General features: G+C 50.8%; 1 protein-coding gene across 1 annotated transcript in view; it reads right to left on the reverse strand.

Annotated features, from left to right (window-relative positions):
* ryr1b (ryanodine receptor 1b (skeletal)) overlaps nt 1–23,821 on the reverse strand; it is a 55,625-nt gene that overhangs the window by 11,940 nt on the left and 19,864 nt on the right. Inside the window, exons 23-79 of the mRNA XM_067246752.1 lie at nt 23,264–23,347; nt 22,952–23,111; nt 22,666–22,813; nt 21,860–22,065; nt 21,568–21,742; nt 21,082–21,290; nt 20,346–20,692; nt 19,811–19,940; nt 19,534–19,694; nt 19,214–19,379; nt 18,940–19,026; nt 18,287–18,513; nt 17,701–18,145; nt 17,022–17,561; nt 16,672–16,872; nt 16,477–16,588; nt 16,201–16,344; nt 15,819–16,092; nt 15,545–15,662; nt 15,302–15,434; nt 15,099–15,193; nt 14,816–14,951; nt 14,292–14,478; nt 13,548–13,659; nt 13,334–13,454; nt 12,995–13,164; nt 12,608–12,828; nt 12,384–12,474; nt 12,094–12,234; nt 11,591–11,754; nt 11,420–11,498; nt 11,238–11,327; nt 10,978–11,121; nt 10,796–10,873; nt 10,643–10,718; nt 10,427–10,550; nt 10,029–10,144; nt 9,857–9,924; nt 9,520–9,641; nt 9,176–9,225; nt 8,434–8,494; nt 8,187–8,313; nt 7,999–8,107; nt 7,752–7,833; nt 7,500–7,630; nt 7,008–7,328; nt 6,274–6,514; nt 4,259–4,346; nt 4,069–4,161; nt 3,713–3,727; nt 1,851–2,021; nt 1,624–1,683; nt 1,365–1,499; nt 1,113–1,225; nt 755–851; nt 392–498; nt 245–296 (exon numbers count right to left, since the gene is read on the reverse strand). Coding sequence (XP_067102853.1) covers nt 245–296; nt 392–498; nt 755–851; nt 1,113–1,225; nt 1,365–1,499; nt 1,624–1,683; nt 1,851–2,021; nt 3,713–3,727; nt 4,069–4,161; nt 4,259–4,346; nt 6,274–6,514; nt 7,008–7,328; nt 7,500–7,630; nt 7,752–7,833; nt 7,999–8,107; nt 8,187–8,313; nt 8,434–8,494; nt 9,176–9,225; nt 9,520–9,641; nt 9,857–9,924; nt 10,029–10,144; nt 10,427–10,550; nt 10,643–10,718; nt 10,796–10,873; nt 10,978–11,121; nt 11,238–11,327; nt 11,420–11,498; nt 11,591–11,754; nt 12,094–12,234; nt 12,384–12,474; nt 12,608–12,828; nt 12,995–13,164; nt 13,334–13,454; nt 13,548–13,659; nt 14,292–14,478; nt 14,816–14,951; nt 15,099–15,193; nt 15,302–15,434; nt 15,545–15,662; nt 15,819–16,092; nt 16,201–16,344; nt 16,477–16,588; nt 16,672–16,872; nt 17,022–17,561; nt 17,701–18,145; nt 18,287–18,513; nt 18,940–19,026; nt 19,214–19,379; nt 19,534–19,694; nt 19,811–19,940; nt 20,346–20,692; nt 21,082–21,290; nt 21,568–21,742; nt 21,860–22,065; nt 22,666–22,813; nt 22,952–23,111; nt 23,264–23,347 — 8,455 coding nt within the window. The remainder of the gene's footprint in view (nt 1–244; nt 297–391; nt 499–754; nt 852–1,112; nt 1,226–1,364; nt 1,500–1,623; nt 1,684–1,850; nt 2,022–3,712; nt 3,728–4,068; nt 4,162–4,258; nt 4,347–6,273; nt 6,515–7,007; nt 7,329–7,499; nt 7,631–7,751; nt 7,834–7,998; nt 8,108–8,186; nt 8,314–8,433; nt 8,495–9,175; nt 9,226–9,519; nt 9,642–9,856; nt 9,925–10,028; nt 10,145–10,426; nt 10,551–10,642; nt 10,719–10,795; nt 10,874–10,977; nt 11,122–11,237; nt 11,328–11,419; nt 11,499–11,590; nt 11,755–12,093; nt 12,235–12,383; nt 12,475–12,607; nt 12,829–12,994; nt 13,165–13,333; nt 13,455–13,547; nt 13,660–14,291; nt 14,479–14,815; nt 14,952–15,098; nt 15,194–15,301; nt 15,435–15,544; nt 15,663–15,818; nt 16,093–16,200; nt 16,345–16,476; nt 16,589–16,671; nt 16,873–17,021; nt 17,562–17,700; nt 18,146–18,286; nt 18,514–18,939; nt 19,027–19,213; nt 19,380–19,533; nt 19,695–19,810; nt 19,941–20,345; nt 20,693–21,081; nt 21,291–21,567; nt 21,743–21,859; nt 22,066–22,665; nt 22,814–22,951; nt 23,112–23,263; nt 23,348–23,821) is intronic.

The following is a 23,821-nucleotide window of genomic DNA, read 5'->3' on the forward strand; positions in this document are numbered from 1 at the left end:
AGCTCTGGAGAGAGAGAGAGAGAGAGAGGGAGAGAAGGAATGGGGGGTGGGGGGAGGGAGAGAGAGAGAGAGAGAGAGAGAGAGAGAGAGAGAGAGAGAGAGAGAGAGAGAGAGAGAGAGAGAGAGTAAAGACAGGAAAGGGGGAAAGAAGGGAAGAATGGGGATGGGGGGAAGCGCTCTCGTTAGATCTCTCTAATGACAGCATAGTACACTGTAATGTCATAACCAGAAGAAAAACCCTCACCTTTGCCATAATGTCAGCATATGACATATACAGGTGGTCAACATCCAGTTTACTGCAATGAAACAGCAAAACACATGAACCCTTTTCTAACAACTGACGGAATGACCTCTATGGCTTTAACAAGCATGAGCCGTGCGCGTGTCTCACCTCTTCTCTGTGAGAGCCGTGCGGCTGAAATGAAGGATGAGCTGGTGGAGAGGGTCTGGCTTCGTCTCCGTCTCCTCCTCTTCCTCCTCTTCCTGCTCCATGGCTTTCTAAACATGACGATGGGGGGATGGAGGGTTAGGGGGGGCTTTGTGAAACATTTCTAGAATGTTCCTTCCCTTCTAGAATGTTCCTTCCATTCTAAAATGTTCGTTCACTTCTAGAATGTTCCTTCCCTTCTAGAATGTTCCTTCCATTCTAGAATGTTCGTTCACTTCTAGAATGTTCCTTCCCTTCTAGAATGTTCCTTCACTTCTAGAATGTTCCTTCACTTCTATCAAAACACTGCAAGACAAGAGAGCTTACAGAGAGGTCGTCAATCATCCTGTCCTCAAAGGAGTAGCCCTCGTTCTCCAGCCAGTTACGCTTGTATCCGTTCAGGAACATGTTGGATCCTCTATGCCTGATGGAGACAGAAGGAGAGAGGAACCCTAATTTAGAACCTTTATTGGCTAATGGGTTTTGTGGACAGGTCCTTCATTGGCTGGAGAAGACCGTCACCTGTGGATGGAGTTAGGAAGTCAGGAAGTAAGGATAGAGAGTTTGGGCTGAGGAGGAAAGGATAGAGAGTTAGGACTGAAGGGGGGGAGGACGAGGGTTGAGGAGGGAGGTCCGTGTCAGGAAGAAGGGTGAGGCGAGAGTTACGGGTGAGGAAGATCCTCACCTAGGGATATTGTAGAGTGGACTCATTCTGAAGCAGGCCACCACTGCTCTGCGACGCTGTTTGGACAGCAGCTTGTGCCACACCATCTTCTTCGACTTATACGGACGCTCTGTCTGTGAGAGAGAAAGAGAGAAGGAAAGAGAGAAGGAAAGAGAGGAAGAAGGAGAGGAAAAACAGGCGGTTGGAGGCAGAGTAGTTCCAGGCCTTGTTACTGTCATGGTTCATGGTGTGTGTGTGTGTGCTTCTACTCACCACCTCTATGTGGTAAAGGACAGCTGACACTTCCTGGACCCTCTTCACCACCTTCACTGGGTCTTCTGCGTCCTCGGCCCTCCCACATGTCTCCTTGTACAGGGCCATCTGCCAGCGCATGGACGGGTCCTCCACCTAGAGGGTCCCCAAGGCACAGTCATCAGCGGCTGCCCACTCTGCGCCCACACCACTGGCCACACAGACAAGCTGCTCCAAGAGGGAGCGATGGATGGAGAGAGATAGAGAGAGATCTTCTCACCTTGCCCTGCAGGTGAAGGTTGTTCTGCAGGAACTCCCTCACCTCCTCGTCCGTGTCTTTCTGTGAGAGAACAAAGTAAGGGACAGAGGACAGCCAGTCACAAATGATGAAATGACGACCTAAATGATGACCCCCCTGGGTCAAAGCTGGGAGGCTTTAGATCTATTATATCTGACAGTCCAACGATAACATTGCAGAAGGTCAGAAGCAGTTCTGCAGCATTGTACCAGAGAGTATCTGATCTTAGCCAGGTTGATCAGTTCCTGGTCCGCGGGGGAGCACATGTTCAGGCCGATGGGCAGAAGCTTCTTCAAGGCCGCCACGATGAGGGAGGTCTGCACCGAGTAGCGGTCCCCCCTGCGCTTCTTCTTGGTACGCTCCACATCCGAGCCTCCAGCCTAGGAAGAGACGGTGGGGTCAGACCGTACCATTCCAGTGGGTGTCTAACACCAACCTGATGCTACTGCGACCTGGATCAGAGTGGGTGGAGTCTCATTAAAGATGTTCTGTTGTGGGGACTTACCTTTTGCAAATGTGATATATTTATTTTCTATAAGTCCTCTTTCTTATAAACACCAAAAAGTAGTCTAACATGAGTCAATGATGGGGCTGTTATGAACACAGGTCATAGTGATATTATAAAGTGAGCTGGTGTATGAATGTAGTAATAAATAGGGGGTGTTGGGAAAAAAGTTACACAAAAGAACATGCGGAAAGTCAGAAGATGATTTAAAAACACTACAAATCCAACTACATCTTCCAGGTCACACTCTCGTCTCTAAAGTGCAGCTTGTGCTTATGGGTGTTAGCACAAATCGTGCTTTGGATACAGTAGTGTCACACGATGCTCACTGTTAGTGGTGTAGTGTGGAGAAGCCCACCCCCAGCACAGCACACCAAGAGAAGCACAGTGCTACAGGGTTCAGCTCACTCTCCTGTCCTGGCCTTGCCAGAGCTCATTACTGACTATTGTCTGGCCTCTCAGCACCTTCCTCAGTCACTGTGCCGTGTTTGGGTGTGTGTGCGTGTGTGTGTGTGCAGTGTGTGTTTGTTTGCAGGGTGTGTGTGTGTGGTGTGTGTGTGTGTTTGTTTGCAGGGTGTGTGTGTGTGGTGTGTGTGTGTCTTGTATAGACAGATAGCAGAGTGAGGTGCTGCAGTGATCAGATAACAGAAGTTTTTCCAGTAATGACCAACTCACAGCATGGGAGAGGAGGTGGATTCTAAAGACTTTACTAACTTGTATAACATTTAGTAAGTAAGGTAAGATATGAAGATGTTAAACCCCTTCTGTGTCAGTCTGCCTCCTCTTAGTGACATTCTAGTTGAATTAGAAAGGGAGGGGCAAAATCAGGTATATATTAGTGAATGTGATGGAGTTCTAGCTGAAGATGATGAAGACTCTAATTCCCATGATGCACCAGCTGAAAGGCAGTCTCTTAATTTCCTGGTCATTGGTGGAGTGAGAGTGGATAGATTGGTGGTGAGGAGGTTACGATACTGACGTTGTCATGGACGCTGATGGGGAATGTGACAGAACCGAGCCCCCCACCCTCCCCCCTCCGCCCTGAACCCCCTGCGTAGGAACATCATCACCAAAGCTGAAAAATCAAACAACACATCAGCAGCACCCTGAATCAGGGTAGGGTGTGCACAGCCTTGGCCAGGAGCCCATCAGGAACCACCTGGAGGAAGGCAAACCAGTCAAACTCAGAGTGAGGGCGATGAGACTCGGCTGCGGCGGGCGTCACACTCCAGACTCGACTGGTCTGGGCTGGCCGCGGAGCCGAGCGCCATGGACCCCCCACCGTCACGTCACTACAACCTACGCTAGAGAGCGTTCATCAAGCTTTTCCAGACCCCCACCTCTCACACACACACACGACCGCTGCAGGTGTATACGTGTGTGTGTGTGCGTGTGAGGGAACATCAGAGGCTGGGTGTCAGCGTTTTGTAGCTGCGCACTAATCAGCAGGAGAGCTACATGGCGAATAAACCGAATTCAGATTCAGATTCTGATTGATGAACAGCCCCCTCATTCCCAGGTGTGCCATGCGGTCAGCACAGCGCTCGTGCACACACACAGTCTAACCTCTGCATCTCCGGACTAGCGGCCCCGCGCCGTCACCAACACAGAACACAGAGAGAGAACACAGTTAACACCATTCCTGCAGTAGGCCTGAGACCAGGGGATGAAACCCGATTGGTCGCCTGGGACCAGGAAGTAGAGATGTTGAATGAATTACGTAACACGTACAGGGCCCCTCTATGGAACAGGTCCTCAGGACTAGGAAGCATTACAACATTTAAAAATGTTTGTTTAGAAAATAAGCAATACATTATTTATGTAAATGAAACCCTTAATATTTATGTTAGGTTTGTGGTGTGTGTGTGTACAGTTTATGTATACACTATATGAGGACATTAGTAGTGTGTGTCAGCTCTCACCTTGCTCATCTTGCTCTTACTGTCAGCAGTGAGGAAGGACATGTTGTTGATCTCGTTCATCACCACAAAGTTCTGCTCCTCACGCTTAAAGTTCTGAAGAATTAAAGGAACGAAAGACGCAATAAGAGGTGGGAGGACAGAGAACGGAAGAAGGAAAGAGGGGGAGGGGAGAGGGAGGGAGGGGACTCACATGTGACTTGGACCAGAAGATGAAGACCTCTCCGACCATCCTGAAGAGGTCCTCTGCATCAGGGTCAGGACAGGTCAGCCATCGTGCCCTGTTACACATTTACATTTACATTTAGTCATTTAGCAGACGCTCTTATCCAGAGCGACTTACAGTAAGTACAGGGACATTCCCCCGAGGCAAGTAGGGTGAAGTGCCTTTCCCAAGGACACAACGTCAGTTGGCATGACTGGGAATCGAACTGGCAACCTTCGGATTACTAGCCCGATTCCCTCACCGCTCAGCCACCTGACTCCCTTACACAACACCACCCAGGACATGTTAACAGCTGTTACACAACACCACCCAGGTCATGTTAACAGCTGTTACACAACACCACCCAGGTCATGTTACCACCTGTTACACAACACCACCCAGGACATGTTACCACCTGTTACACAACACCACCCAGGTCATGTTAACACCTGTTACACAACACCACCCAGGTCATGTTACCACTTGTTACACAACACCACCCAGGTCATGTTAACAGCTGTTACACAACACCACCCAGGACATGTTACCACCTGTTACACAACACCACCCAGGTCATGTTAACAGCTGTTACACAACACCACCCAGGTCATGTTAACAGCTGTTACACAACATGTTAACAGGGCTTGTGTGTGTATGGAAATGTGTTTTAATTTGTTTAAGGGGAAAGGGTCTGTATATTCAGATCTTGTTTCTGAGTCAGTTGGTCATTTATGTATTCATTCATTCATTCATTTATCTATTTAATGATGCATCCTCCATCTTAATTCAGTGCTTAAAATTGCATAATCCTGTGATGTCATGAGCGTGTCACAATGCCCTTCCTCGGAACAGATACTGTATACGGAATGTTTAATTTAAATGTTTAATCGTTTCCATGGCAATTAGGATTTTGAGAGACAAAGTCAGAAAAGTTACTTCATATCACAACTGCCTTGCGAATAGTACAGCCCACTACAAGTTTTTTTCTCTCTCTCCAAGATGTCGAGTCCACCTAGAATTACTGAAATAATGTCCTTGAAAATGAAGGCCATGTCTCCAGACTTCACCGAGCCTCAGACTCTGCATATGGAACTTTACAACCTGGGGATCGTGCCTTTGAGGACGTCTCAAGGAGTGCGCTTGTTCTCCATGCTCAAGCATGCCTTCATGCCACAAGTTGTGGGGTGTGGAAATCTCGACTACACAGTACCGACCTTTTGGTACGGGCCTGGCACTGGCTTCTGCCACCACGACGAGAACAAGGAACCTCATTTCCTGCCGCGCGCTCACCGCCTCCGCTACCGCCACAACAACATCATCTATCCCATACCCCTCCACCCTGACAACTACCGCCAGCTGGTGCTTCAGGCCAACCCTGGGACTCATGTCTTGGCCAATCAGGACTTCCCGTTCCTGGTCTGCTCCCCGATCTTCAGCAGTCGCGGGGATCTCGTGAAGGACAAGTGGAGGCTTTCCCACTACGAGAGAGACGGCCGTCTGGGCTTGTCCCTGATGTGTCACATCAGGCTCCGCCCAGGAGGGAGGGCGGGTCGCGCAGAAGCAGAGCCTTCTGGGACGGCGGAGCCGGCTCAGAGCGCCCCCTCTGGTCAGAGGAAGAGGAAGGCCGACACCGAGAGCTCCGGAGACTCCGCCCCCAAGAGGAAGTCCCTGCGCTTGTGAGGAGCCCTGGTGGCCGTGGCAACGCGGAGAGCGTTGGCGAGGGATTCGTCAGGGTCTCACAGCTCCTGGGTTCTGTGTGTGTGGCTCGACATGCAGAACCAGAGCAGCATCGGACTGGGCCTCCGGGAGGTGCCCTCCCATGGCTGCCAGCGCTACTTAGCGCTGAACATCTTTTCATAAAAGTGGGCTTTATTGAAAAGAAACGACTCCTCACTGTACTGTCCAGATAGAAAATCTAGTAAGAAACCCTGTCATTGAGTTTGTATGAAGGTGTGAGTGGGTATGGCTACACCAGAAACCAGGCATGGCTAACCATAAAGTACCTGTTGTTGTCCACATAACGGATGAGGAGGGGGTAGAGGGCGTACAGGTCCCTGCAGAGCACTGCAAACTCGTCCCTGATGGTGCCCTCCTCGCTGTCCACCTCCGTCTTGCCCTCCAGGCGCAGGTGGTCCTCCTCGGCCACCACCTTCCCTGCCCGCTTCTTCAGCTTCTCCATGGTGGGGATGAAGTGGGACTTGAGCATCTCGGGCATCGCCCTGCTCACGATGGGCTGGGCGAACACTGGCGCACACACACACACACACACGCACACACACACACACGCACACACACACACACACACACACACACACAGGGGTCAGTGTCAATGATTAAATCCCTCAAGGTCCTCCCCCTGGTTGAACTAAATATAATAAAGATGTCTGAAGGGGGAATTTTCAATTCAATAACAAAATTTAATATTGTCTATCATGTAATGAAAGTAAATTGTCTTTGGTTAAGGGCTCACAAACAGTCTCAAACCCAAACCCATGACCTTGACCTGGGAGTCAGTTGGCTGAGCGGTGAGGGAGTCGGGCTAGTAATCCGAAGGTTGCCAGTTCGATTCCGGTCATGCCAACTGACGTTGTGTCCTTGGGCAAGGCACTTCACCCTACTTGCCTCGGGGGAATGTCCCTGTACTTACTGTAAGTCACTCTGGATAAGAGCGTCTGCTAAATTACTAAATGTAAATGTAAATGTTGACGTGACGTGGGACTGAAAAACACACAGTCACCTGCCAGTCTCTTCATCCAGGAGGCCTCGTCAATGCCCAGGTTGTTGACCACGATCTTCATGATGCTGCCCAGCAGCTGGTTGAGTTGTTCAGAGGTGACGTTTGTGCAGATCTGGTCCTCCAGGTCAGGGAAGTTCTCCAGCCCCCTCTCCCACCAGCGGGGCAGGTAGTTACACAGCATGGGCAGGGTGATCTCGATCACGTGGGGCATCTCGGTGTAGCGGGCGCCAGACTCTGCCAGGTGCCCGATCTCCTTCATCAAAACTTCCAGCTCTGGGATGTCTGTGCACAGCTCTTCCACCTGGTTAGGAAGGCCCAGAACTGAGGAGGAGGAGATTAGAGTGAATAAGATCACTGATTCGATAACACACTTTAAAATGTGGGCATTGGACAGAGTGACTACAACATCAGGGACCGGATATGTGCGTTACATAATACAAATCGACATGAAGAGAAGGGGGGGCGAGAGAGGTTGAGGTAGCGGTGACTCACTGGCTCTCTCCCGGGGGGTCTTGGTTGTGTAGACAGAGTAGGCGTTGAACTCGTTTAGAGCAGGCTCCAGGTAGGCCACAGGCATGGCCGCAGCCAGGTGGGCCAGACACTCTCCCAGGGCTGGCCTCTGTCTGCAGGACACACACACACACACAGCACCATCACCATCTCACACTGGACACCCCAACCTCTACAGCCACACACACACACACACACAGACCTCCAGCAGAGAGAGAAAGCACGTCAACTTACTTCTCTGCATGTGGAGTCTTCACAGTGCCCAGAGAGTAGATACTGCACATGATGCGGTAGCATGATATCTGCAAGTCATCCACTGGGGGGGTCAGAGAGAGAGAGTGAGAGAGAGATGTGTAGAGACAGCATTAAAATAGTGTCTTTGAGATTTAGCTTAATATAGGGTGCATTACAAATACAATTATTATTATTATTTATTATTATTTATGTCTTTGATTGTTGCTTCAATGTGAGGCCAACTCACGGATGACATCATCTCCAAACTGGTGCTGGGCGATGTGGTCGAACAGGGAGGTGAGCACAGGGAGCAACGCAATGGTGGTGTAGTTGATGTTCTGGGACACGCCCTTCACCTGCACACACACACACATACCTCAGTGTACGGCCCAGGGAGAAACTACTAATAAAGACGACAGGAGGGATGTACCTCACCTGGTTCCGACTGGACACCTTGCCTAGTTTGAGGTTCTCCACCATCTTCTCAATATCGTCCGCAGCGCTCTCAAAGAACTGGCGCAGCCCTGCCTTCACAATCTCAGGGCCTGATTTCATCACCGTCCTAAGAGACAGACATAGAGGTTATACACCTGCTTGGAGAGAGAGAAACTTATTACATCTGTGGGGAAAAAAATTGCTATAAAAAGGAACTAACTACATCCAGTAGAGGTGAATATGCTACCTGGCATCGAGTGACCGCGACAGGATGTGCAGACAGTTGACCACTGCACCAGCGTCCGTTCCTGAAGATCAAACAGAGCCGCTTCGTTACCACGGTAACACCACCAACACTGACGCTAAGACCCCCCCCCCCCCCCCCCCCCCAAAAACAGTAACCATCCCCCCAAACCTGAATCACACACACACACACAAGTCTGCAACAAAATACACTAGACAACTTTAAACGAAACAACTTGGATTAATAACAACAAAATATCTGCTTGTTGGTCACGTCCTGCTAGGCCTGTCTGTAACCCAGGTGACGGCGTGTCGTTCTGTGGGAGTGATGTCACGCTGCTATGGTGGTGGATGGACGAACGCAGGTGAAGCGTCTACAGAGTTGCCTCAGGTCAGCCAATCACAACACGCCGTGGAGGAGCCAACGCAGAGGCTCCAGCAGTGACACAAACACTCATGCTGCTTCTCTGCACTGCCAGTGACCACCAGACACCCAGAGCTGCACAGAGCTACACAGAGCTACACAGAGCTACGCAGGGCTACACAGAGCTACGCAGAGCTGACATACGAGAGGAGGAGCAGCTAGGACAACCAGGCATAGCAGAAGCAGAGCTAGAGTAGGGAGAGGATGGTTAGAAAAGGAGGGTGGGGAGGGGGGGGGGGTGAGAATTAAACCAGAAGATGGAAAGTTGAAGAGAGTGGAGACAGAGGATGGAAGTGTTAGACCATCATGCAGGTTTCCTTACCAAAAAGAGAAACTCTGTGTCTCACCAGAGCTGCCAACTTACAGAAGATACTGAGGGAGGGGGAGAGAAGAGGGGAGGTAAGGTAAGGGAGGGGGGCAAAGTAGGGCAGGAAAGATGGAGGAGAAGGGAGGGTGAGGTCAAAGCAAAAAGGGAGGTCAATGAAATTAAGGAGGTTTCTACGGAGTGAGGAAGGAGATGGAGGAGCTGCAAACAGATACTGACACAAGCCAGATATTGGATTCAAGGTTCATGGTACACAGTTTACAGTACACACACCTGAAGGACAGGGAGAAAAGGGGATTATCCTCATTGGAACGGTTTGTTGAGACTGTTTGGCAACTGACCTTGCTATCATTTCTTTCTCCTTGTTGGACGAGATGCCTCCACTGCCCAGGATTTTAGCAGGTGTGGACAGGAAATATAGGCAGTGGTTCTTGAAGTACTGGTTCACTAGCGGCAACAGAATCTAGGACGCGGACAAACAGAGAGGCAGACAATTTTAGAAGTATTATGTTACGTGGTTGAATGCAACAAGTCTTAATGTAGGCAAATTAACTATTATACTAACTAAAAAATGCTTTGTTTTATGATGTTCGTAATTCATGATGCAGTTGTTTCCAAAGCTGTTTCACAGTCTGCTAGTCTGGGTAATGAGAAGTGTTCCTGCTGTTACTGTCTCACTTTGGCAAAGAACTTGATCTCCTGTTCATGTGGGGACTTTTCCACCCTGCCACTGCTAACCACAGCCTCTGAGGACAGAGACAGAGACAACCAAATCAACCAAGGATGGTAGAGTAGGCAACTGAGCATGTTCATGACGTTTCTTTCCCCCTACTCCCGCTCACAACAGTACCGAGATGGGCAATGAACTCCTGGGCGATGTCCATCCACTTGAGAAGCTTCTGGAGGAAGCCGTAGGCAAAACGCTTCTCGATGGAGGAGATGTCTTGCTCCATGTCCTTCAGGCCCCTGAAGAACAAAGAGAGAGAAAGACAGAGAGCGAGAGAGGGAGAGAGAGAGAGAGAGAGAAAGAGACAGAGAGATAGATAGATAGATAGAGAGAGAGAGAGAGAGAGAGAGAGAGAGAGAGAGAGAGAGAGAGAGAGAGAGAGAGAGAGAGAGAGAGAGAGAGAGAGAGAGAGAGAGAGAGAGAGAGAGAGAGAGAGAGAGAAAGAGAGAGAAAAACAGAAGATGTGAAGGCTTGAACCTCTTTCTGGTCACATGGGTTTTATAGAGGAGGAGTCTAGGTACCTGGTGACAGCAAAGCCATTCATCTGCAGGAACTTGAGCAGGTCCTGGGCCTTCTCTCTGTCCCTGGCCTTCTCCTTGGCCGTCAAGGTGTCGTAGGGCACCAGCAAGGGGTGGGTGCCGCCCCCTAAACAAGCCACAGAGCTTGAACTAACAACACACTACGAGCAGACAACCACACCCGACAGAAAAGATCATTTTGACAGTCGTCACTCGCACCTTTATCCTGGAGTTCCACCTTCTTCTTTCGTCCCCAGGTGTTGTGGTAGTTTTCAGCCAGCTGTTCAGCCATGGACTGGAGAGAGGGAGAGCAAGTGAGGATATTGTGTACCTGCAATGTCATGTCATGTAAAGTCATGGTGTGTCACGTACCTGCAGTTCCCTGGAGAGGGCCATAGCAGAGATGTCCACAGGCTGAGGGCTGTAGCCATGGCTGGGGTCATATGTAGCCTGCAGAGACAAGCCACACAGAAAGATAGCACCAGCGGCTGAACTATATTCAAAACGAACACTGATGGTTTGAAACTTCCACAGAAGCATTTGTCCCTGTTTACCTGAGCCGTCTGGGAGATCTTGCGGGTGGAGGTGGTGGGCTTCACCACCTCTACCTCTCCATCCCTGGCCTTCTCCAGGGTCCACTCCCAAGCCAGCATGGCCTTGATGGACTCCTTGATAGGCCAGCGGTAGATCTCCTTGTCCTGGACCACACAGAAATTCATAAAAAAAACATGAATTGAACAGTACATATATAGGAAATACTGCATGTAGCAATGAGAAGACAATTGTTATTTTTTGGTTCCTGAAAGGTGCTCACCTTCTCAGAGAAGGTCTTGTAGGGGCGGAGCATGGGGTGTGTCTTGGCATTTTCATCCAGCACTTCTCCGTAGGTCCAGTTGCTCTGAATCTGAAAACAGACACAGGATGATGCTCACGGTCAGTCAGTCATACTCCAGAACACTGGATGGCCCTCTATGGAGGACACAAGGACAGACTGACCTTTTCAAAGGCCCACTTGTCATGAGTGTGCTCTGCAAATTTGTTGATGAAGGGGTCCAGTCTCTCTGGGATGATGGTGCTGCAATGGGACAATCACAGGATCAATGCGAGGTGTACGTTAATGCACCATATCTGTTTTTATAAATTTTAATGATTGATATCATGTCTTACTTAGTGGTCTCCACAGGTTTGGGGTCAAAATTGCCTTCAGCATCCACCGAGGCCTTTTTCTCAGTGTTGGAACAGAAGCTGGCGTCTACATAGTCAGGTGGAATAGCGCCAGCAATGGCACAGATACAGGGCATGGCAATCTTGAACAGCTCGGCATCGAATTTCTGGAACGTAGAAGGAGAGAGGGGAGCAAGGAGAGAGACAGATACGAAGACAGGAATTACCCCAGTTAATGCTAGTAGAATCGACCTAACCTAGGAGTATGTTGGATGGAATCCCATGCTGTTGGAGGCAGAGCATTACATTACATTTACATTTAGTCATTTAGCAGACGCTCTTATCCAGAGCGACTTACAGTAAGTACAGGGACATTCTCCCCGAGGCAAGTAGGCTGAAGTGCCTTGCACAAGGACACAACGTAATTTGCACGGCCGGGGAATCGAACCGGCAACCTTCTGATTAATAGCCTGATTCCCTAACCGCTCAGCCGAGCAGAGGCCCACCTTGTGTGCAAGAGACTCGAAGATGCCCCAGAAGAGTTTGCGCGAGAGGTGAAGCTCCTCCTCCGAAGTCACCCCGAAGTTGGCCCAGCCATTGGGGAGGCAGTAGTACTTCCAACAACGCTCGTAGTGATTGGTCAACAGCTGAAACCGAACAGGGAAACAGAGTTACGAAACCCCTGGGCTTTGTCGTGCGTGCGGAACAACGAATAAAATGTTGTGGCGGCGGCGTCGGGTTTTAAGGACAAGCGACGCCCTCCACCAGCGTCAGAGAGACGACCGCTCTCCCTCACCTTGAGGGGCATCTTGGCGTACTCGTTGAGGATGGGCACGTCGAACACCAGCCTCCTGAGCAGGTGCTGGAGCATGGAGGGTAGGAGGTACCTGCAGAGGAACACAGTTGGAGCACACTGGACCAACGACTAGACCGAAGCACCACAGAGAACCTAGCTAAGGCTTGCACTTCTGTGTGTGGAAGCTCTCCTGGTTAGCACTGGGCGAGGGCTGTGTGGCTGACCTGCAGAGGGACATCAGGCACTCCTCGATGACGTCCCTCTGGGCCTTGGTGAGGGCACGGCCGCGGGAGAGCCGGTAGATGGTGTGCAGCATGGAGTCGATCATGATGGCCCGGTGGTCCGTGCCGGCAAACAGAGGGGCGCACTTGGTGAGCAGAGGCAGCACGGCAGAGCACAGGTAGCGGTTCAGAGCCAGAGCCATCTCAGTGGTGCTGAACGCCAACTAGAGGGGAGGGAGGGGGAAAGCACTTCAGAGTTTGCTGAGAACACATCAACAACTTGCATCTTTAACACTGAAAAGGCCAAGGAAATCAACTCTGTTAAGAAAAACCAGGAGTGTTCTGTGGTTGTGAGGAAGACACTCCGGGTTCTTTCAGTGTGAGGCTCACCGTGTCCAGGGAAGCAGCGGCCCTCATGTCGGGCAGGAAGCCCACCTCCAGCACGTGGAGCAGGAAGTCCTGGTTATCGATACCGTACACTCTGTCCAGGAACAGCACCATGGAAGCTTTGTGGTCCGGACAGAAGCTGGCTGACATCTTAGGCTCGATGGTGTGTCCGTCTGTCAATAGATCGAGACAGAGAGAGATCTGTACACTGGACATACAGCACAGCATGAAGAGCAACTCAAATCTATCATATAAATGTGTATAAAGAGTTAACAAACATTAAGAGCTATAATACTACTACTACTAATAATAATAATAATATCCAGCAGCTCTGTTTCGAACCTTTGCCAAAGGCAGGGATCTGGACAGCGAGACTGATGACTCCCACCAGGTCCTCTATGGGCACCAGAGACCTCAGGATGGCCCTGATCCTCAGAGCCTCTCCCTTGCCCGCTTGGATCAACTGTGGACAAACAGCAGTCAGTCACTCCCGTGAAGAAACATGTCCCCTCTTCCCTCCAGGCTTAAGAAGGGGATCGTCGGCCTTTCTGCTTACATGCATTTCAGGAGCGCATCTGCCCAGCAGATCGATGAGGGCGGAGTAGAAGGACATGATGGCGTTGCCCAGATGGATACGATTCTCCTCCGGCTGTTCCTCCCCACCGAACCTACCGGACGTGCAAAGGAACACCCAAATGTAAATAACACCCAGGTTCCTTTCCCCCCCTAATGTGTCTCTACTGAGTACAGTAGACCAATAAAGGCTTCAACTCATAAAAGAGAGATATGTCTCTCTGTCTAGGGATGCACAATTAATCGAATTTTAATCACGATTTTGGCTTCCCACGATCAAATTTGTGTGATCGAGCAATATTTAAAATGCGTCATTCCGTTCATAGTATCAACGTTTTTTGGGGGTTTTTTTTGCTTCCTAAAATATATTTACACAATGGAAAATAGAAAATAGTGCCCTGTTGAAATTTTGCTAAATTTTGTTTATTGTTTTATTTGTATTTATTCTTTAAGGAGATGCAATGAATTTTGGTGAATAAGAGGCCCTTTTTAATTTTGATGCACATATTTGTAAATTAGCAGGAATGTAGCACAATATGGATGTGAAAGCAGTTATAATTAGCCTACGTGACAATAAAATTTGTTTTGGCTAAAATCAACAAATAATTGCGATAATTAATCGTGATCTGAATATTGATCAAAATAATCGTGATGATCATTTCGGCCATAATCGTGCAGCCCTATCTCTGTCTATACTGAAACAGTGCTGTTCTGAGGGAGATCTTACATGGGGAAGCGCCTGTCCTTCTTCACCGTGGGCCCGTCCCTGGCCGGGTCCTCGGAGATCTTGATGGCCTCCTCGATGGCGGCCAGCAGGCCGGCGCCCCCCTCCCCTCGCAGGGCAGGGCCGAAACACTCGGGGCGCCGGATGAGCAGGCGCACCACCACGTTGGCATTCTCCTCCACACTCTCTCCTGCGAGGGAGACACAGACGCCGTGAATGTCAACGCAGAGATTCTGGACGCTGCTTCCCACGGGAACTTGAACTCTATAGATTCCTTTGTTCAAATCTCAGTTGCTCAATACCCCAAAAAAGTGTACATTTAGTCATTTAGCAGACGCTCTTATCCAGAGCGACCTACAGTAAGTACAGGGACATTCCCCCCGAGGCAAGTAGGATGAAGTGCCTTGCCCAAGGACACAATGTCATTTTGCATGGCTGGGAATCGAACTGGCAACCTTCAGATTACTAGCCCGATTCCCTAACCGCTCAGCCACCTGACTCCCCTAACAGTCATAGACGGAACTGACCGTTGACAAAGACAGCGAAACGCAGGAAGTCCAGGTATCTCTCTCCTCCACAGGGGTTCCAGCCGATGTCAGGGTACCCCTTGGACAGCAGCATGGGGCAGCTCCGGAGCCCACAGCCGGCCAGGTACGTCACCACCTGCAGCCCCAAAACAGACAGGTCAGGGTCGGCCCGGACAGACATGGACCACACTACATTAGCTCGGTGCCTCTGATGGTGCTTCATAACAGCGGTTGCGTTCACGCGTATCCATGTCGATCGCTAAGCGGAAGCTGAAAAACGGACCTTCTCCAGATCCTGTTCCTGCAGGGCCAGAGCCAGCTCGTTGTTGTCGATGCACGAGGCTGCGGCAACATCCAAAGGGGTGGAGCCACGCATGCCTGGGGGCGGAGCAACAACAACAACATTTAAATGGAAGTTGACTTGAGCCACTGGGTTCCAACATGACGGGAAGACAAAACATGGCGGTTCTGACGACAGGTACTGACCCAGGCCAATGCCGCTGTTCTGAAGCAGGTAGCTGAGATGATCGAACATGGAGCGCTGGTTCTGACGGCTGATGCGGCAGAAGTAGCAGAGGAAACGACAGCAGTTGGTCACCATCTGGGGGAACCTGATCTCCTGGGAAGGGAGAGAGAGAGAGACATTCGGGTTCAGTAAGACGTCACAAGGAACGCTGAGCTAAGTTGATAAACCCTAGGATGAGGAGCATAAACAAAATGGAGCGTCACCTTGGAGTCTCCACCTCCGCCCAGCACATTGACCATCACCTCCATGACGGTCTCGTGCATGCCCAGAGCTCGCATCAGGTTAGGGTGCTGGTAGAACACCTTGTTGTTCATGATGTTCCTGGCAGAAGAACCCCCCAAAAAAGGAAAAGAAACTCATTACACTCCAGTACCCTGAGACGTTGGATTCTCCTCAGATGGACAACATTGTCAAAGCCTTTCACGAATAGTGTCTTCTACTTAAATCAGCCATCAACAACCTCTCTATTCTACCCACCCGATGCTCTGGATCATCAGCCTCTCTTCCTCCGGGCCCATCTGGACGATGAGCAGCGAGCGGATCTGACCCAGACACTCCAGTAGGTCCATGGTGTCCTGGACCGACACGGCGTTGATGATGTAGGCCTTGGGCAGGGCTCTGATCAGCTCCCCCAGCCCGTCGTACTGCCGGTGGAGCAGGCTGAACATCATCCGCACCAGCTCTGGGTTCTGGATGAAGGCCTCCTGGGCCCAGTGGATCATGGTGTGGGAGATGAGCTCCTGGAGGGTGCCTGGGGAGGGGGAGAGGAGATCTTTCAGAGACGGCTGATTTTGAGGACGTTTCACCGTGACAACGTCACAGCACGTGATGGATCTGAGATTGGTTTGAATTGTCTTACTAGGTTTGACCTCCTCCTCTTCCTCAGGCTCCTCCATCTCATTCTTCTGGCGGAGGTTCTTGACCTTGTCCACCAGGCTGATGAGTCGGCCCCTAAGGGAGGTGTCCACCTCCTCCTCCGCCTCCTCGTGCTCTATGTGCACACCTGGAGCAGAGGGAGGAGAGAAGAGGCGCTTATCAGGTCCGTATCATGGACATTATTTCATGTTATTATGGAGTTGATTCCATAATAACATCCCCAAAATCCACACATTCCATGTAATGTGTCCAAACTGACCACAGTGGAGCAAGATGTCATTGTGGAACTCTATCAGAGTGTCACGGACTTCCTCGGGGACCGGACAGTCCTCCTCATCAGGCCCGTTCTTGAAGTTGGTCAGCAAGATGACCTGGAGAAACACGGGTTTGGAGTGTCAATCGACTCCGCAATGACACGCCCCTCACTCGCTGACGCCCAAGCCCGCGCGCATACCTGTTCCTGTGGCGGCGAGCGGAACTCGCGCGTCTTGCGTGCCGTCTCTGCGGCACTCATGGTGAACGCCCTCATGAGTTCGTTGTAGCGTTCGCGCTGGTTACTCTGGATGGCGAACACAAACTGGTCGGAGTAGGCAACAATCGCCTCCACTCTGTGTCTCAGCTCACAGTCACAGAAGTACTGTAGCAGAGTACACATCTATGGGCGGAAAGATGGAGAGAAAAAGAGAGAGAGAGAAGGAGAAAGAGAGCGAGAGAGAGAGAGAAAGAAAGACAGACAGACATGTAAATTCTGAGCCTATTTTGTGGATTTTTACCAGTAGATGCCTTTTAAGATGGCTGACCTACCTGTAGTTTGACAGACTCTGGCATCGTCATCTGCAGTAATCCCTCTTCCAGGCCTTCCTCCTCTTCTTTCACTTCTGCCTCAACTGCCTCGCCTTCTTTCTCTTCCTCTGCCTTCTCTCCATCCACTTTGGCTTCTACCTCTCCCCCTACCTCAGGCTCGGCCTCCACTTCACCCTCCTCTTTCTCCAGGTCTTTCAACTCCTCCTCTTCCTCCTCTCCCATCCCTTCATCCTCAAGATCAACCTCCTCCTCCTCTTCTGCCTCCTCCTCCTCCTCCTTCACCTCCTCCCCCCCCTCTTTGGACGTGGCTTCTTCCCCCTCACCCTCCTCTTTCTTGGCTCCGAAGACGTTGGGGTCGATCATTTTCAGGATATGCATGGTGTCTTCATCGTTGAAGATGCCCATGATCAGCAGGGTGCTGATGAGCTTCAGGATGGGGACAAAGTGGAACTCGACGCTGCCCCCTACTGGGTCCCGCATGGCCTGACTACCATCCAGCACAGCCTCGGTCAACATGCTGATGGCTTGGGTTTTCAGCTCCTGGGGGGACGACAACACCATGTACATTACAGAAGTGACCTTCTCTAACGAAGCGAGTCTCATTCTCGAACAAATTCAGCTACAGCCACACACTTTTATTTCCAAGGTCACAAAGTGATAATTATCTGAAAACGCTTACCTGCAGGGGGAAGATGGGGCTAAGAGTGTAGAGATCAAGGTCCGTGCCCACAAAGTTGATGGGGGAGAAGTGAAGTTTTGGCCGTAGGCAGGTAGTGAGCCCCACCCCGGGAAGGGCGTGGGCCTTCTCTGCGTCAGGGTACAGGGTGATACTGAGGGTCTCCGTTGTCATGGGCACTATGAACTCCCTGTTGGTGCCCAGGCGAGCCCGCTTGGCAGACTCCAGGTGGATGCTGATGAGCAGGTCGTAGTAGCCGCCGCGGAGGGGCCCGGGCAGGTAGGTGTTCTCGATGGCGTAGAAGAGCTGGGATTCGTCTACGTGGCTGCAGAGGGCGTGGGCCACGCGGTTGTTCCCCAGCGCGCACACGGCACAGTACAGCATGAGGGTGTGGAAGTGGAACTTCATCAGGTCCTTCTGCTCCGACAGCTCCAGGATGTCTATACACCTGGTGGAGACGACAGGAGAAACACTATGGTAATATAGGTCCTTTTACTCGTGTCTTTGGAACCGTTAGTCTGTTTCTCATTGCCTCCTTGTCCTCCCCACTCCCACTGACCCCCCCAGCTGCCCCAGGTTGACCTCTGACCTGTTCTCCTCAGGGATGTGCAGAGCCATCATGATGAGGGGCTCGATGCACTCCACCATCCAGCCCAGCCTCTCGCTCACCCTGCCCACCTCCGGGTTCAGGAAGTGGTTGGGCATGCGGCTCCAGATCACCGGGGTCAGCATCTGGACGTCCAGGCGCGGCGGGCACTGGGGAACCGGGTTCTTACGCTCGCTGCGGAACATGGCCGCCGAGATGGGCATGATGTTCTACAGCGTGAAAGAAGGACAGCGAAAGGAGGGAGGGAGACAAAGAGAGATCGAGAGAGAGGTGCGAAGGACAGAAAGAGAGAGGGAGAGGTACGAAGGAGAGAAAGAGAGGTGCGAAGGAGAGAAAGAGAGAAAGGGAGGGAGAACTATAAAGAGGTGGCCACTATAAGTAGTACGGATTTCATATGAAAGTGAAACAAAAGACACAGAGAATCAGATCATTTTCAGATAATAATAATAATTCATTTTTTTATAGCGCTTTACCCAAAGTCGCTTTACAAGTGTGAGGACAAGCAAAACAAGACAACAGTAATATATAAAGACAAAGGATCGAACAAAACAGACAAACGAAAGATCAAAAGGCACCAGTTACAAAGGCAGAGATTAAAGACAGAGGCAGGTGCAGCGGAGTAGGAGGGCTCTGACCTTCAGCTTCCCCAACTCCAGCTGCATCAGGTTCTGACTGGTGGGCTGGAGGAACACGGCGGGGAACAGCTTGGTGTTGGGCTCCACCTGGAACACAGAACGTAGAACTTGTTTACTCCTACACAACTGTACACGTTCACAGAACAACTCTTCACCCAATGCCCTCCTCCACAGAGCGACACCTACACTTAGAAACATTTGTAACACACCCCGCAGGTATTCTCTCTCACATACACACACACACATACACATACATACGCTCCACCTGCCTCACCTGGTAAAAAGCATTGATCTCCTTCCCATTGGCTGTGAATGTCATGAGACCAGTTGCTAGGTCGACCAGACAGCCAACCACGAGGTCCTCCTGATTAAAGCGTGCCTGTTGGGAGCTGTTGCCAATGTCTCCGCCCCAAACCATGTAGCAGTTACTATGCTTCATGCTGTAGGTAGGGCCAAAGGGAACACATGGTCAAACATGGACATGGAACACACACTACGTACAAGAAAACGTTCTTATTCTGTCTTAATACGGGTCTGGATAAACATCAAATGAACACAAATCTAATTGGGATTCCTCCATGAGAAGAGACTGACCTGTCATGGATGTTGCCTTGGTCATCGCCCACGGTAACGGTGACGTTACGCACTTTGGAGAGATCAAAGCCGGGGTCGTACTGGTGATAGTCGGGTGTCACCCAGCCGATCCACACACCACTAGGCTCCTGGCCAGCAAAGATCCTCACTGAGTAGTAATACTGCAGAAAGAACACTCGGGCCGATTAGAAACACAGTCTAGAGATTCATGGCTAGAATTAAATAGATCTAAATTAGGTTAGATCAGACGGTTGGTGGCTAAAGACGCTGAGCTCACCGTGGTGGTGTTGAGGATGATTTCGGGGTCGTCCCGATCGTCAGGGACGACGTCCTCTACCAGGCGAGGCACGGCTGGCGGGGCGGGGGTTTGCGTGGACATGGCTGCCTTCTTAGCCCTGGAGAACAACCTGGGGGCCGGACACAGACATCACAATGATCTCCCCCCACAAAACACAAAGTTTGCACTTGTCGTTCTTATCCGTCTCCGAAAAGTAGACCTTCGTTTCACAATCCTTGCACACGTCAAGCTACACGCCTCCAGCGACACCTCAGACCCTTAAGGGAGTCAGATGGCTGAGTGGTTAGGGAATCGGGCTAGTAATCAGAAGGTTGCTAGTTCGATTCCCGGCTATGCCAACCAAATGACGTTGTGTCCTTGGTAAAGGCACTTCATCTTACTTGCCTCGGGGGAATGTCACTTGTAAGTCGCTCTGGATAAGAGCGTCTGCTAAATGTAAATGTAAAATGACTAAATGTTATCGCTCTTTTTCTTTTGAGCCTTTCCTCTCCACGCAGGTACAACTGTAGCCTACCCTTTCTTCTTCCCCTTCTCCGAGACGTTGTCCTTCTCGGTCTCCGAGCTTCCCGCCACCTCTTTGGCCACCGAAGGCTCCTTCTCCTCCTGCTCCTTCCGGCTGGCGGACTTCTTCAGCACCTCGAACTCCGAGTCGGGCTCCACCTCCAGGACCTCGTCCTCGGGGATGGTGAGGGCGCGGGTAAGGGGCGTGGCGCCCGCAGTGATTTTAAACGTCTCGTGGAACTCGACGGGCATGCTCAGTCGGAGGAACAGCATGTCGGTGTTGGCATTCTGGGAGCCGTAGGTCTTGTGCGTGAGCTTCAGACAGGGGGCGCTGTCCACTGTCCCGTCCACACGGGACACCTGGAAGGATGGAGAGTTTGACCAGTCAAAAAAACGAGATCAGAAATGAAATGCATACATGTGCAAAGGATTTTGATTTTGTCCTCTAATCGTCTTTAAGTCTTGATGTTTTTGACTGATTCAAACCCCTTTCCAAGCTAAGTTACACACAGTCTCTCTGTGTGTGATAACCAGTAGGGGTGGGAATCTTTTGGAACCTCACGATTCGAGTCGATTCTTGGGGTCACGAATCGATTAAAAATCTATTTTCACGGTTTCTTTGAGATTTTTAATAAAAAATATAAATAATAATAACATTACAAAAAAACTAAATCGATGTGAATCGCTAGAAGACTGAATCACAATTCAAATGTGAATCGATTTTTTCCCCCACCCCTAATAACCAGTACCTCGATGTGGTGGTGGTTTGTGGGCACAGGGATGAACTGGGGAAGGCTCTTGCTGAACCACATGGTGATGTCCCTCTTCATGTTGATGGCGAAGGGTTCAAAGCCCTCCTGCAGTCCACAGATGGCGAAGTAGCGCAGGCTGCTGACGTTCTGGCCCAGGTTGATCCTTCCCACCTGAGACAAGCCCAGCGTACACACAGGGATGAAGCCTGGAGAAAAGGGATCAGTGTTAGCGGTTCACCTCACGCATCACCAAACAGGAAGTAACTACAAAGACAGGGTGGTAATCCCTCCCGAGGGAGCCTGCGCGCTCTTTGATTTGCATTCTTCCGTAATTACATTTCTATGCTTCAAACCTTGCTCCGGTTTCCGTGCGGTTTTTTGGAACTTTGTAATTAGATTTTAGACTTGGAATTTGATTAGAACTGAGCCTGAAAAAGTGTAACAACAGTTATTCCAATGGACTGAGTAGAGGTTATCTCTTACCCTCTTCGATCTCGATGTCCTTGAAGGCCATGTCTGAGCCTGAGTCACTGATCAACATCTCCCCGTTCAGGGTGAACATGATGTTCTGCTCAGTCAGGTCTATCATGCAGCCAACCACGTCACCCGACAACCACTGACGGCCAAACGGCTCGTTGCCCACATGCCAGCGCTGAGCCTGGGGGGGGGGGAGGACAGGGGGAGGACAGGTCAAAGGTTACAACCAAGCCTCAGGGTCATTAACAGTACGGTATGTGAGATCCAGCTCGCCCCCCGCTAGGCCGGGGGAACCGACCTTGTTGCCGTTGAAGACGTAGGCGAGCTCGTCCGCTCCCAGCTCCGTGTCGGCCCGGACGTTGGGTCTGGCCCAGCCCACCCTCATCTCCCCCGTGGTCACCGCCTCAAACTCAAAGTACCACTTCCCCTGGGTCACGGCGTACGACTTCTCCGCCCTGAAGATGCGCACCTTGTCCCCCCTGGTGTTGTCGTCTCCATGGCCGCCTGGTGGAAGAGACAGGCGGGTGGCGCAGGAGGATCAGATCAGGTTTTTCCAGGCTGTCGGTTTGTCCGGAAAGATGGTCTAACCACCTCCTTTAAGTTAATTCAATAGAACATGATGCAAACCAAGCAGGCGAGTAACGTCAACTTGTGCTCCACCAGCAGAGGGAGGGGCCTCAGTGGGTGAGGAGACCCTCTCCTGAATGTGAGCATTCCACAAAGGCAACACAGAGTCAGGTGGCTGAGCGGTTAGGGAATCGGGCTAGTAATCCGAAGGTTGCCAGTTCGATTCCCGGTCATGCTAACTGATGTTGTGTCCTTGGGCAAGGCACTTTACCCTACTTGCCTCGGGGGAATGTCCCTGTACTTACTGTAAGTCGCTCTGGATAAGAGCGTCTGCTAAATGACTAAATGTAAATGTAACACAGAGCAGGCTGTCCTGCAGAAATTTGGTTACTTAAGGTGGTAGGTTGGGGTTTGCCGTCAGACCGGGAGGGGGGGGAGGGTTGTTTGTGTTGACTACGTAGTTAAGGCGGCAGGCGTGTGTTGCTTAGGCAGCCGCCTTAACTGAAAAGTGCTGCAGGAAACCCTGCAGAGACTTACTGATCTCCTGGTCTGGAGGCTCGATGTTGTACCCGTAGCCAATCAGAGTGCGCACTGCGTTGTTGACGCTGTCTCGATTGGTCTTCTTGGTTTTCTCGTCCAGCAGGACGTAAGGCACCAGACGAGGGTTCCGCTTATTCATGATGTCCTTGAATAAAGAGCACAGAACAGCAATGCACGAGTAACTATGACAACAATGCTATTTTATTGAATTTGGTGGTAGTTATGGTTGTCCTATTGATCCCGATATTACAGATTTAGATGGAGGGAACGGGTTGAAAGGTACCTGAACAATGCTGTAGGTCCACCCCTGTCGCACCCGGTCCCTTGCCCACACATTGTGCCCGTTTTCTGCCAGCTTCTCGACCAGCTGGTTCTGGTTGGGCGTCAGTTTGACGTGGTTCAGGTCCAGCGGGGCAGGCTTGAACCCGTTGGTCATCACATAGCTGTGGGGGTGGAGGGGGCGGGCGCACAGACCAAGTACAGACAGTTATTGGCAGGACAATGTTTGTTGTTTTTCAGAGGAACATACAGGAAGCTCTGAACAAGAGCCTGATATTGGGCGCGTGGCCCAGATATCCTCGGCTGAAACACTCACGTCTTGGGCAGTTTGATCTTCTTCAGGTTCTCCTCTGCCTTCTCATCTCCCATCCCCACATGGCACCCTAGGGCTAGCAGAGTCCTGCAACACCACAGTGACACGTATTACTGCCTAGAACCAGTGTTTGTGGCAGTGTTTCAAGCTAGCTGACTCAGTCTAAGGAGGTGACAGAAAGGAGAATGGAGGCCAAACTATTGGCCCCATTGGACAACACTGCACACCCACTACGGAACATTCTGGCTGAGCACAGGAGCACATTCAGTAACAGACTTGTTCTGCCACGGTGCCCAACAGAACGCTTCAGGAGGTCTTTCCTGCGAGCTGCCATGAGACTGCACATAGAACCGGTCGGTGGCCTTTTAGTCATTGAACACCAGACATTCTGAAGAAGATAAACCATGCTCTTTGTTTTAAATACTGTTGTCAGAAATACTGTGAATTTACTGTGTACTTTTTTTTATTGATCCTTCTGATCACCAAATGTTATTGGGGCTGCTGTGAGATCTGAATTGCCCTTAGGAAAAAATACAGTTCAATTAAATACAATAAAGTACC

Source organism: Osmerus mordax, chromosome 11, assembly GCF_038355195.1.
Source record: "Osmerus mordax isolate fOsmMor3 chromosome 11, fOsmMor3.pri, whole genome shotgun sequence".
NCBI lineage: Eukaryota > Metazoa > Chordata > Actinopteri > Osmeriformes > Osmeridae > Osmerus > Osmerus mordax.